Below are 13,995 nucleotides of genomic sequence, written 5' to 3' on the forward strand. Positions count from 1 at the left end.
AAATCAAGATCGAAAATGAAGTCAATAAATATGGAATAGTCGTAAGCTATTTGACCAAGAGTAAGATAAAGGAAAATTCAAGTCGAAGCTTTCGAGGCAAAGACATTTTTCAATATTTGGTGTTTTTGATGTTTTTGTTGTTTTTGCTTAACTGAAAATGTTATCAGATATTTTTTGAAGTGCTGAAATCATATCTTGATGACAAGAATGGTTGAAATAAGATATTGATGACAAATATCGAACTTGAATTGAAAGACCATCGATTCTTGTGTTACGTTCGCTGGCTCGCTTGCGCTTACGCATTCTTACCTGGTTCTCTTGAAGCTTCTTCTTCTATTCTTTTCCGTTCCGCCTCTTCAGCTTCGATTCTTTCTTTCTCTAATCGCTCCTGTTCAGCTTTTTCCTCAGCAGCTTTCTTTTCTTCCTCAGCTATTCTCTCAGCTTCTCTTTGTTCTCCCTCCAGTCTTTTTTCAGTAGCTTTACGCTGTTCTAAAGCTTGCTTTAATTCATCTTTTTTCTTTTGTTCTGCCGCTTTTCGTTCATCCTCAGCTTTTCTTTCTGCTGCTTTCTTCTCAAATTCAGCTTTACGTTTTTCTTGTTCAGCTTTTCGTTTTTCTTGTTCAGCTTTTCGTTTCTCTTGCTCTTCAAGTTTTCGTCTTTCTCTCTCCTCTTTCTTTCGTTGGAGTTCACTCTTCGAATTATCCTCTCTCTCCAAGGTGCTTCGAGGAGAGATACGTTTTGGTTGTTCTTCGTCATCAGCAATAACCTTTCTTCTGCCTGCTCTGGAGAGTGATGAAGATTTCTCCTTGGCTTCTTCTTCAATTTTTCCGTCAGCTTTGAGATGTTCTTCTTCTTCTGTTTTTCGCTTTTCGTTCAACGGATCTTCTTCTAACTTTTGTTGGACTATGTTTTCTTCTTTAGTTTTCTTTTCAGAGGCTTTTCTTTCTTCCTCAACTCGCTTTTCCTCAGCTATTCTTTCATCTTCAGCTTGTTTTTCAGCAGCTTTTCGTTCTTTCTCAGCAGTTCTTTTCTCCTCTTCAGCTTGTTTCGCTTCAGCTTTCTTCTTTCTCTCTTCCGCTCTTCGTTCCTCCACAGCTTTTCTTTCTGCTGCTTTCTTCTCGAGCTCAGCTTTTCGTTTCTCTTGTTCAGCTTTCTGTTTCTCTTGCTCTTCAAGTTTTCGTCTTTCTCTCTCCTCTTTCTTTCGTTCAAATTCACTTTTTGGTTTTTCTCCACGTTCCAAAGTACTTCGTGGGGAAGATTTCTTTTTCGATTCGGTAGAGTCAGTTTCATCTGCAACAATGACTTTCCTTCTTCCAGATCTCGAAAGTGAGCCAGACTTTTCAACTTCAGATTCTTGTTCTTTTGCAAGTTTTTCTTTTGCAAGACGTTCCTCTTCCGCTTTTTCTTCTTTGGCTTTTCTCTCGAGTTCAGCTTGTTTCTTGGCAGCTTCTTGTTCTTCTTGGACACGTTTCTCTTCAGCCTTCTTCTCTGCTTTGATTCGCTTTTCCTCGGCTATTCTTTCCTCTTCTGCTCGTTTCTCGGCAGCTTTTCGTTCTTTCTCTGCAGCTCTCTTCTCTTCTTCCGCTTGTCTCACTTCAGCTTTCTTCTTTCTCTCGTCCGCTCTTCGTTCCTCCTCAGCTTTTCTTTCTGCTGCTTTCTTCTCGAGTTCAGCTTTACGTTTTTCTTGTTCAGCTTTTCGTTTTTCTTGCTCTTCAAGTTTTCGTCTTTCTCTTTCCTCTTTTTTCCGTTCAAATTCACTTTTTGGTTTTTCTCCACGTTCCAGAGTACTCCGTGGGGAAGATTTCTTTTTCGATTCGGTAGAGTCACTTTCATCCGCAACGATGACTTTCCTTCTTTCAGACCTCGAAAGTGAGCCAGACGTCGAAAGTGAGCCAGACTTTTCGACTTCAGATTCTTGTTCTTTTGCAAGTTTTTCTTTTGCAAGACGTTCCTCTTCCGCTTTTTCTTCTTTGGCTTCTCTCTCGAGTTCAGCTTGTTTCTTGGCAGCTTCTTGTTCCTCTTGGACACGTTTCTCTCCAGCCTTCTTCTCTGCTTCGACTCGCTTTTCCTCGGCTATTCTTTCCTCTTCTGCTCGTTTCTCGGCAGCTTTTCGTTCTTTCTCAGCAGCTCTCTTCTCTTCTTCCGCTTGTCTCGCTTCAGCCTTTTTCTTTCTCTCTTTTGCTCTTCGTTCCTCCTCAGCTTTTCTTTCTGCTGCTTTCTTCTCGAGTTCAGCTTTACGTTTTTCTTGTTCAGCTTTTCGTTTCTCTTGCTCTTCAAGTTTTCGTCTTTCTCTCTCCTCTTTCTTTCGTTCAAATTCACTTTTTGGTTTTTCTCCACGTTCCAAAGTACTTCGCGGGGAAGATTTCTTTTTCGATTCGGTAGAGTCAGTTTTATCTGCAACAATGATTTTCCTTCTTCCAGACCTAGAGAGCGAACCTGTTTTTTCTATGGCTACTTTTTGCTCTTCGACTTTTTGCTCTACTTTAAGACTTTCTTGCTCTTCAGCCTCGTTGACGACAGCTTCTTTCTCCAACTCCGCTTGCTTCGCAGCAGCTCTTTTTTCCTCTTCTTCGATCTTTTTCTCCTCCTCAATACGTTTTTCTTCGGCTGTTCTTGCATCTTCAGCTCGTTTTTCTTCTGCTTTTCTTTCATCTTTAGCTTGTTTTTCAGCAGCTTTTAGTTCTTTCTCAGCAGTTCTTTTCTCCTCTTCAGCTTGTCTCGCTTCAGCTTTCTTCTTTCTCTCGTCCGCTCTTCGTTCCTCCTCAGCTTTTCTTTCTGCTGCTTTCTTCTCGAGTTCAGCTTTACGTTTTTCTTGTTCAGCTTTTCGTTTTTCTTGCTCTTCAAGCTTCCGTCTTTCTCTCTCCTCTTTCTTTCGTTGCAGTTCACTCTTGTAATCATCTTTCAGCTTTTCACGGCCAATTTTTACGGGCTTTTTCTGTTCACTTTTCTCTTCAGATAGCTTTTCAACTACATCTCCAACAGCATCCTCTACCTCATCTTTAGACCCTTTCTTGCTACCTTTAGAGAGTTTCCTTAGGCTAGTTAATTCACCTTTGGATTTAGCAAGTTCGGTTTGCTTATCATGCTCAGCTTTCTTAAGTTCGTATTCGTCTTTCTTCCTTCGTTCACGTTCTTGCTTCTTTTTTTCAAAGTCACTCGACTCTTTATCGTCATTGAACGAATCAGACTTCCCCTTCTTCAGATCGTCTGTTTTTCTGGCGAGATCAGCTTTACGTGTAACTGCAGCTTTACGAGCTTCCTCAGCCTTACGAGCTTCGAGCACTTTGTTGTCAGTAGTTGTAGTCATATCCAATTCAGCAACAATCTTGACCTCAGCATCATTTTCAGCAGCTATTTTGTCTTCTGTTGCTTCAGCTTTTCTCTTTCTCTCTTCTGCTCTCTTTTCCTCCACAGCTTTTCTTTCTGCTGCTTTCTTCTCTAGCTCAGCTTTTCGTTTCTCTTGTTCAGCTTTCCGTTTCTCTTGCTCTTCAAGTTTTCGTCTTTCTCTCTCCTCTTTTTTTCGTTGGAGTTCGCTCTTGTAATCATCTTTCAGCTTTTCACGCCTGGAATCATTATCAACAACGGTTTTTCTTCGTGGAAGGCTGGATGTTTTGTTCGATTCTTCCTTTGCTTTACGTTCGTTTTCCAACTTCTCCTCTTCTGCTTTGCGTTCATTTTCTAGCCTCTCTTCCTCAGCTATCCGTTCGCTTTCTATCCTTTCTTCTTCTGCTTTACGTTCGTTTTCTACCCTCTCTTCCTCAGCTATCCGTTCGCTTTCTATCCTTTCTTCTTCTGCTTTACGTTCGTTTTCTACCCTCTCTTCCTCAGCTATCCGTTCGCTTTCTATCCTTTCTTTTTCAGCTTTACGTTCGTTTTCTAGCGTCAGTTCCTCGGCCTTGCGTTCATTGTCAAATCTATCTTCCTCAGCTTTTCGTTCAGCTGACAATCGCCGCTCGTTTTGTTCTTCTTCCATCTTTTGTTTAAAGATGTTGACTCTATCTTCCTCATTTTCGCTTTCATTATCTTCATCGTTGTTGTTAGCAATGATAATATTCCGGCGCGTGGTGCTTACAGATTCTTCTTCGTTTTCACTACCAGAGTCATTAGCAATGATGATCTTCCGATGATTGGCGTTTTGACCAATCACAACAGAGACAGGTTTATTGATCGGCACGTGTTGTTCCTCTTCATAATCATCGTCATGATCGTTAAAAGGATGTGCACTACCACCATTGACATTGACAGATATTCCATTTTGAGTATGTCCATTCGATAACTTGTGATTTAAAGACGCTTGACTGTGGTAACCATTTTGTTCGGCTGGAAATTGCAATTGAGATGGACCATTTGCTTGTCCACCATTCATAAAGTCGAGTGATACTTTACGGTAAGTTTTTTGAGGTTGTGGTGGAGCCCAAACAGGACTCTTAGATGGCGATGCAGGGCTTTTCATCGGCGATGTTGGTGGCTCCACTTTTGAGTATCCTTTGTTCAACAAATCTTCGCTAACATCATCACTGGGTTTCAAATTGACTTGCCATTTGTTACTGGTAAATATAGGTTTTGAGTTGTCGCCTTTGACGAGTTGTACAGCGTGGTGAAATTTATCTTGTAATGATTCGGTGCTTGGTGATTGTAAAACTGCATGGCTCCCTCGCGTCGCAACGTGATCAAATGGCGCCGGTGTTTGAACTTCGATTCCGTAATGAACAGGCTCCGGATTTTTACGGACAACAGATGCTCTGCGTTCACTGCCACTGCTTGAATCTTGATTATTTGAGTTTTTTCGTTCGACGCTATCTTTTTGAACTTTCTGTGCTGAAAATACAAATCCAGACGACCCTCCTTTGTCACTTGGCGCTCTGTTCCGACGTCCTAGCTGTCCCAATAAAAAACTTCGGGCGAATTCTTTATCGCCATCCTGTTGTGATCCCATAACTCATACAATATGTATCTCAAATCTCAACTTTCTTCCAAATAATCACAGTTTTATAACATTTCTTTGAAAAAGTTCTTCTAAAAAATCGTGTTTCTTTGTTGTTCTTGATGTATTTTTTGTTTTGTTGCACTAAATAACATAAAAATCAAGAAAAACACAACTGTCAAAGATCAATTTTGTGTTATACTGGGAACAATGATATAAGATTTTCTAAATAAGTCTATTCCTTCTAACAACTAATCATAAATTCTTGTAAGATTATAGTTTTGGAACCACAAGTTATAGTCGAAGTCAAATAATTTGGTCAAAAAAAGAATGTGCAATCAGGTCCCAGTGTAAAATAACAGTTTGAAAAATTCACCAAAACACATATACTCTCCAATGTGCAATTATCAAGCAACTCATTAAGAGGGCCAAACAAGATTGGACTGAAAATTCTCATAACACTTAGTCAAAACACAGCTTCAATAGGAAGACCACTTGCTTCATCTCAAAACATATAAAACTGTTCGCAGAAGGGTAGAATAAAAAAAGTCAAAGCAAAAGAAAAGCCATAAGTAAATAACAGTAAAAAAAATTTCCATCATATATCATCAGAATGATCGTACTGAAATAGTTCTGTTTACATTGTCAGACAACAACAAACAAAAAAAAGTTTTAGGACTCGATTACACAACATAAGAAGTTAAAGCGATGAAATTTCGTTGTTGACACTACTAATCGAGACTTATCCTTTTTTATTCAATTCAGATTTTTTTTTGTTTATTTGGAGTTTGTTGAAATAACTCGTGTATGCTAAACGATACTTTTGTTGATTATACTGCATATACTGTACATATTTTTTACTCCCACAAAACAAAGACCATATTTGAACTTTTTTTTCTCCAGCTATCTATCTCCTTTTTACCAATACATTATAATATTTGAAAAGTATCCAATATCAAACTTATTCTTTTCTTGTCAACACTTTAAAATGATACTGCATTTAAAATCCAGTGGTAGTTATCAAAAAAAATCACGAAGCTTTCTCATAAACTTGCTGTCAAAAAATTAACATAAACAAAAAATTTGTAAAAGTGATTTCTGAATTCAAAAGTAGTGAGCCCATCGATTAAACAAATAAATTAACCGCATTATTCCAGAATTCTGTCAGAAATATTTCGCTTTTTTTAGTTAAATATATTTTCTCAACAGCATAAACAAACACATTTATCAAAATATAGCAAGCAAGCGAGCGAGCGAGCGTAACACAAGACCATTCTTAATGGCCTTCAAGTTATAAAAATAAAACTGTCACATTAAATGACCATATCTCTTCACTCATCAGACGGTGACAAATGAGAAGTTAATTGCTTTTCAACTCATTAGCATGTCATCATATATTGGAAAAAGGTTTATGAATTTTCCAGCAAAATCGATGCATTTTAAATATTTCAAATAATCGGGCAAGAATCAAATTTTTTCAACGTTTGAGATTTACAGTTAAACCTGTGTAGCCCATTAGCAGACAAATGAAAAATGCACCTTTTTGCATGTAGTTGTCGAAAATGGTCAAACAACGAGACTGTACTTCGGTAAAAGGAGGCTAAAGTGTTTAAATAGGCGCACCGTAGTAATGAGTAAAAACTTTTCGGAAATGCACAATGAAGCTACACGTTTTTTTTATAAGAAAATCCAAAATTTTCGAAACCTTCGGATGTTAACTTTTTCAGTTTTAAGCCTAAAAATGTTCTTAACATGTTCTAATTTTTACCATTTTGTGACCATTTTTACCCATTTTCCTAAAAAAATAGGGTGTTTTCGAGTCCGTAAAGCCTTAAAATGTTCTTAACTTGTTCTTCACATTTTTGCCATCGAAGCCTTGTGTTCTTATATAGTTTTTTCTTATAAAAAAACGTGCATCTGTTTCATTATGGTAAAAGTAAAACTAACTCGTTTGGCGAGCCGCAAGAATCCAAAGGAAGAATAATAGAAAAGAAACTTACCAGTAATATCGACTTCAAAGGATACTTCTTCTTTACCGACAGTATTCTGAGCAATGGCTTTGTATTTGCCAGAGTCTTTGACACCAGCTTTCTCGATATTCAAATAAGCCATCACTTCATCTGAAACCATCTCCATATTTTTGGCTGGTTTGATTTTCTTACCATTTTTCATCCATTCAACAGTGACTGGACTTTCAGATTCGAAATCAAATTCCAATCTCAAATCTTCACCATCAAATTGTTCCATCTTGCCTTCGCACTCTGGAATCACCATAATCTGTGGTGGTTTCTCCTCAGGCAGAACTTCTAACAAACAATCAGTAGTTGCAACACCTTGTGCATTCTTCACATCCAATCTATATTCACCGGAATCGTCAGCACAGCATTTGTTCACAATCAAGAAATATTCTTCTTTCTCACAACCCATCTCATATTTGTCCGATTTCTCAAGTTTTTCATCTTTGAAATACCACGCAACGTCGGTTGGTTTATTACAGTAAATCAGTGCACGGAGTTCAGCGTTTTCACCACCAACGACATCCGTTGATTCTAAATCACCGGCAACTTCGGGAGCTTCATCCTCTTCTTCCTCGTTATCGACGTCATCGTTGACGTAAACAATGCATGATGACGTCACCATTACCTCAGAATGACGTAATTCAATTGTGTATTCACCTATAGTTATAAAATAAAAAGATTGCAAAAGTTTGGCTAAAGAGGTATTGCAATATTCCTCTAAGAACATTGACCTGCGAACGGAAAAAGGAGCAAAACTTGTCCATAAGACAGAAAAGGTTCGTTATGTCATAAACAGTAGGCAACACTATATCAAAATGGCAATTATTGCCATATGTTCACTTAAAGAAAAAGATCTCCCGAACAGAAAGGCGGAAAACTTAATATAACATAATTATCGATTCTCCTCACAGAACGCTCTAAGTCTAAAGTCTTGCAAAGTCCTCCAAAATTGATTCAAAATATCAAAGTGTTGCACCAACTTAGGTGGTCGTTAGAGTGCCATGGACATAGTAAGTAGAATTTGCTTGGAGATTAAGAAAATGAATAATCAAATGGATGTTTTTTCTCACCTTCATCTTCTTGCATCAAATCTGACATTTTCAAACGATAAACTGGAGGTTCATTGATAATCTCAAGACCTTCTTCGGCAACCAGTTCTTGTCCATCCAGAAGCCATTTCGTCTCAAAAACATTCTTTGTTGAACTAATTTCCATTCGTAGTTCAAGAGTTTCACCAACTTTACATTCTGCATCTTGAAGCTCTTGGACAATGGAAACTGATTTAACATCATCTTCTTTGCTGGTCCTGGTAGTTTTGGTTGGTTTGGTGGAAGGTTTGGTGGAAGGTTTGGGCGGAGATCCTTTGGGCGGTTTGCTAGCTGTTGGTGGTGGAGGAACGGGAGCTAAAAATGAAGAAACAAAAATTATTTATGATTGGCAGGAAGTAACTTTGCCAGACTGAAACGCCTTTTTTCTTTTCATCATTTAAATTGTAACTTTTTACAGATACACCCAAAAATATATATAACGTATTTTCAATGGATTTCGAGAATTAATAATCGCTGAGTGCTGCTGAGTGGGGTAATAAAGGTCAATGGCAAACTGATACCTGATAGAAGGTTCAAAAATAAGAAAGAGATACTTCAAAGCTTATTTCGATCATGCACGCGGATTTAAAAACAGACACGACCGTGATACATAGAATATAGGCAAAATGTGAGCCCTTTGGCACCTGTTACAGAAGAAGATTTCTCAAAACTTTAATCAGAGAATTAGATATACTTTTACCGTTTAACTTTTTAGGGGATTTTGTTATCTTATGGCGTGTGTTTATTTCCTCTTGTTCTAAGGTAAGTTGTGCTTGTACATTTTCTGACTCTGTCTGAGATTTAACAGCGTCATTTTTCTGGGGATTTGCTTGATCTGTGGGCTTCATGTGAAGTTTTCCTGTCTTGTCTGACTTTTTGTTACTGACGCGTTTTGATTGCATGCTGTCATTTCTTTTCTTTTTGTGATCCATAAGAGCTGGCTTAAGTGATGGACTTGTAGATTTAGATTGATTTAATTTAGAGATGGAATCAGATCTAACCAGGTGACTCTCTGGTTTGTTGGAACTACTTGATTTGATGTCATTCAGTTTGCTATGGCTGTTCGATTTCAGCCGATTGAGTCTTGAAAACGGGATGCTTGATTTCGGTTTGGTAGCATCGTCGAGTCTGGTTAAACTGTTAGAGTTTAATTTGCTCAAGCTACTATTATGGAGTGGTGATCCCGGGCTCGTAGGTGTGGTTGGTCTCGGTATCTGTGATTTGATTTCATGTAAACGTGTTTGACTAGCCGATCTCAAGTTTAGAGTGAGTTTAGGAGAAGGGCTTCCAGGTCTCGAGTCATTTAATTTGGTTTGGCTGGCTGAAATAGATCTGTGCAGTTTTGACGCTGTACCAGTGGGTGTTGAGTCATTTAATCGAGTTTGGCTTGCAGATCTCAGGCTTGAGTTTAGTTTAGGAGAAGAGCTGTTTGGCCTGGAATCATTTAACCGTGTTTGACTTGCAGATCTAAGACTCGAGTTTAGCTTTGGAGCAGGGCTGCTTGGTCTTGAGTCATTTAAGCGCGTTTGACTTGCAGATCGTAGGCTAGAATTTAGCTTTGGAGAAGGACTGCTTGGTCTCGAATCATTTAAGCGCGTTTGACTTGAAGATCTGAGACTCGAATTTAGCCTTGGAGCAGGACTGCTTGGTCTTGAATTTAGCCTAGTCTGGCTGGTAGATCTCATACTCATAGCTCGTTTAATGGTTGGATTATTAGGTCGCGAATCGTTTTTCATCTGGTTGGTCGGTGGTCTGGAGCCATTCATCTTTGGAGCAGGACTGGATGGTCTAGAACCATTTCTTAAAGCTAGACTTGCTGATCTCGTGACCTTAGGTTTTGTAGCTGGTCTTCCTGACCTTTGGTCTTTAGATTTGGCAGATGGGTTGGTAGCAATTGAAGGATCTGTTTGATGCGGAGTATCTTCAATTGCGTGATTTTCCAGTGTGTCAATTAGTTTGTCACCAGCACTCTCTTGAGACATTTCATCAGCTAAGTTTATACCATTAGGTTTGATCAGAATTGTTGTTTGAAGGCCTGTTTTTGCAATACCTTCGTTGTTGATCGGTTTGGAGTCGATACCAGATTCTTGTTGGATTGTGATAATGTTTTCTTTAAATGATAGTTGAGATTTTACATTCTCAGTTTCATCAATCAAGCGATTAGGATTCAATTCTGTTAAACTAGTCTTTGCTAATTTGCGGTCATTTTTCACGGCAGCTTTCTCCTCCGACACTTCAAATCCATTTCGGTTCACATTTTCTTTAGATTCATTTTCATCGCGTTTCTCTTTAACCGATTTAGTACGTTTGATTTTCGAGGAACCATTCTGTTGAGTGGCACTTGCGGCTCCATTTTCTTTGGTAGTTGGCTTTTTTACTGGTGAGGTTTGCCGAAAACCTGCAGCACTACCACCAACATTCAACATAACTGTTGTTTTTGAACCAATAGCATTATGATTCAGTTTCAGCATACTTCCACCAGATCTCCTAGGAGTGTTACACCCTAATTTTCGTGGTTTTGGTTTAGAGGGGGTCTCTTTAGTGTCTGTGGTCTGAATACCAGCTTTTTCGTCATTTTCATATTTCACCATTGCGAAGATCTTCTAATAATTACAGCAAAAAGTCAATAGACAGTACTCAGCATTGGAAATTAAAGATATCTTGAAATATTCCTCAAAACAACCAGCCAAAGCCAGTTAAATAAAAATTGTCACAGCGAAACACAAAACGAAGATGATTTTTTCTGATTATTGTTTCTCTTGTCTTCTGGCCTTGTTTTGTTCGTCTTTTCATTCATTTCAAAAAAAATGCTTCTATTGTTTTCTTCTCTGATAGAGGATGCGGTTTAATCGATACCAGGTTCCTGTTAGCCAGTATCTAACTCTTAATCGTTTTTATAAGAAAAAATCATACATCGTCATAATTGAGTAACTAAGCTAGTTACTGGCTAAGTTCCTGTTATCATTTGATTGCTTATGTCATTTATAGCGTCGTTAGAAGAAAACATTTGGATCTGTTTTAATTAGGTTCTTATCTAGGATATAAAAACGGGTCATTAAATTGCTCATTGATCTGTCTATAAAATTCCTCATTCTCTCGAATGATGAACTTTTTGAGGCTCAAGAATATTGGATCCTAGGTTGTTTTATAATGTAGTATCTCAATTGAGGTAATAGGCTGCAATTATTTCCTTTTACTTATCATATGAATATATGAATTACCATCAGTTGAAAAATGATACCTAGCTTTAGATTCCTCAATAAAGTCCATTAATGTTTTCCATAAGATGTGATAATTCCATTACACTGATAGCTTTAAAAAGCTATTGAAAATGGTTTGGATGGTTTCGTTTGACCAAAGCTTTGAGGTTTTTCGAGACTAAATGTATGAATTTCCCATTATAATGAAAAGTTCGAATCGAATATTACTCGTTTTATTTGAGGCATTATCAGTTGACGATTGACTGTGATTTTTGGTTGAACGACTTTTTCTGGATGCTTGTAAGGGAGTTGTCAATATCGTCCCAACGTTGAAAAAACCTTTGATACCTGATATTTGAATGGCTCACATTTACATTTTATCAAACGGCCTGTAAAATATTAAAGGAATTTAAAGTTAATTTACCTTTTTTGCCTGGTTTAGGTTTGACTCGAGGCGCCGGTTTGCTTCCCTTCGATCTAAAAGAAAGGAAATGAGTTTTCGATCAGGCTTATCTCAAAGTGATTGGCAAGTGAATTTAAGACGATTGAGGGATGTTTACGATTCAAATACTCTGCACATCGACAAGACTTCTTAGGGAAAAAGGGTTTTTTCCAGAAAGCCAGATAGTCAAATTAAGTTTCATATGGTATAATAGATCTATCAATTCAAGCTTCGCATAAGAATAATTGGTATGTTCTTATGATAAAAATATACAAATTCAAACTATTTTTTTTCTCCTGGTCAGCTTATTCGAAGGCAATTAAGGAAATTAGAAAGAGGAAGGAAACATAATGTAAAACGATACACTCAATAACATATAACGTCAAACTACATTGAGTGAGTTCATTTTAGTGTTCTATTTTTAAAAACATGACATTGTGACAAAAACATAAACAACGAGAATAACCGGAATATATATCATCATTTGGGTATCACTCTGAAGTAATCTTCAAAGAAATTAACTCCCATCAGAATGATAAAATTCTAATTTCAAAATTAAACCGTCTTTCAAGGATTTAAAACTTTTTACGGTGTAAACTACAGAATGGTTTCATTTAGCATTATGACAGATGGCCCAAGTTAAATACTTCTAAGTCACCTCGTATGGTAGCAGTGTTAAGACACGAGTCGAGTTAATGTTAAGTACATTTTTGATCACCTTAATACCAGCTCCAGGATCAATAGTGCATTAGCAATGTAACCAAAGATTAGGAGCATTTTTGCCTGAATTCCTTCACTTTTAAATTCCTGCGACATTGCAGAGCACTAGGCATCTTTCAATTCGATTGTCCAGCTTGAACAGACCCAGGATGGGGGGGGGGCACTTAAGGTAAATTACCTATATACGTGCGGCCCTAAAGAGTATATTTTTCAAGTTTCCCAAAGTGCACTGTAAGAATCGAAATCAGCAAAGATGAGAAAAATTGCACTCTAAGGGTGTAAAATTTCAAAAATCTAACCATACTTTGCCTGAAGATGGTCAAAAATTTTCAAGAGAATGCAACGTAAGGGTAGATTTTTCGCTCAAGTTTGCTCAAATTTTCTCTGCGCTGTAAGGGTCCGATTCCAAAGGCCTAATTTTGGGCCGCATGTATGGTCGTTTTATAATCAAGTGCATACCCGGACAGGGTATGCACCTACGACCTTACACGCCGAATGTTCTACCTATAGACAAAAAAATTCCATAAACCATCGATACGTACGGTGTTTTTCCTGGTACATCTTCTTCAGTAGCATTCATTTGGTCCAACTCTTCCTGAACAGGATTCTCACGTTCTGATGAAGGGGAAAGAACAGAAATATGATGAAATTATATTTTAAACTGTGGTGAAACAAACAAACTTATAACGTCGGCCATACTGAGGGGATTGCTTCTTGATTTGCTTTTATTTTTTGGTCTTTCTGATGCTACCATAGAGTAGAGAGAAAATTTATCAATAAATAATTTTTAGTTGTTTCTTGTCTGTGACCCATCCAAATATTTAAGTTTAATAATGGAAAGGCAATCACTGAAGGGTCTTTTTGTTTTGGGGTTTGCAAGGTTGAATTTTATTTTTGGTCCTGTAGTTAGGATGGAAAGTGTACATCATTTAAGCAAAGAAGGGAATCTTTTGAGACTGGATGAAGCAAGTTTCTGTTAATTCAATATATAAAGTCTCAGAATGATTATGCCCCTGACGGATAGAAAAACTTCTCACAAGCATAACCACTTCTATCTAAGGAGAGCTTGTCCTCAAACTTAAATCTTTAAGTCGTCAATCCTTTAAGCGAGGCTAATCATAAAAAAAGTCATTTGATATATACGGTAATATATATTCAAACTTGACAAACTTTAGTAGTAATTTGAGTTGAAAATATTGTATACAATGAGACATTGGTTAGGTTTTTCAAAAGGAAAAGGATTAAAAGATTAAGAAAGATTAATTATTGTTATTTTTCCGAAAGGTAGACTTGACCCTTAAGCCTACAGTTCTCTCTTAGGTTGGGTATTCTGAGAGTATTGATCTTAACTATCATTACATTTGAAAATGATTGATGGGCCATTGACTTCTCTATCTTTGATCTATTTAGGCCTTATCAAGAATTTCAAATGTCTATTTGGGCCCAGTATTATCAAAACAAATTACATAGAGCAATATTAAAACTATGAGGAGGAAAATGTTACTATTTTATAATGTAAAACTTTCAATTGCGAAGATAGTAGACCATACGTTAAAAATAACTGAAAAATAACCAAAAATTTAGGAAAAAAACACATGAAATT

General features: G+C 37.4%; 3 protein-coding genes across 3 annotated transcripts in view; all 3 read right to left on the reverse strand.

Annotated features, from left to right (window-relative positions):
- The window catches only part of LOC136804936 (titin-like), a 67,832-nt gene that overhangs the window by 13,721 nt on the left and 40,116 nt on the right, over nucleotides 1-13,995 (reverse strand). The window contains 4 exon segments of the mRNA XM_067061468.1: nucleotides 6,925-7,599; nucleotides 8,013-8,345; nucleotides 11,655-11,707; nucleotides 12,935-13,007. Coding sequence (XP_066917569.1) covers nucleotides 6,925-7,599; nucleotides 8,013-8,345; nucleotides 11,655-11,707; nucleotides 12,935-13,007 — 1,134 coding nt within the window.
- On the reverse strand, nucleotides 148-6,213 carry LOC136804872 (axoneme-associated protein mst101(2)-like). Its single transcript, XM_067061383.1, is given in 2 exon segments — nucleotides 148-348; nucleotides 350-6,213. Coding segments are annotated over 2 exon segments (4,788 nt in total). The 5' UTR covers nucleotides 4,937-6,213.
- On the reverse strand, nucleotides 8,662-10,799 carry LOC136804917 (uncharacterized). The gene has a single exon (XM_067061442.1). It carries the CDS (start codon nucleotides 10,619-10,621, stop codon nucleotides 8,678-8,680), a length of 1,944 nt encoding a protein of 647 aa, XP_066917543.1. The 5' UTR covers nucleotides 10,622-10,799; the 3' UTR covers nucleotides 8,662-8,677.

Source organism: Clytia hemisphaerica, unplaced genomic scaffold (genome assembly GCF_902728285.1).
Source record: "Clytia hemisphaerica strain Z4C2 unplaced genomic scaffold, Clytia hemisphaerica genome assembly, whole genome shotgun sequence".
Classification (NCBI taxonomy): domain Eukaryota; kingdom Metazoa; phylum Cnidaria; class Hydrozoa; order Leptothecata; family Clytiidae; genus Clytia; species Clytia hemisphaerica.

Bases quoted from the DNA above. Each gene is read 5' to 3' on its own strand.
- LOC136804917 (XM_067061442.1), bottom strand. From the start codon at position 10,621: ATGGTGAAATATGAAAATGACGAAAAAGCTGGTATTCAGACCACAGAC.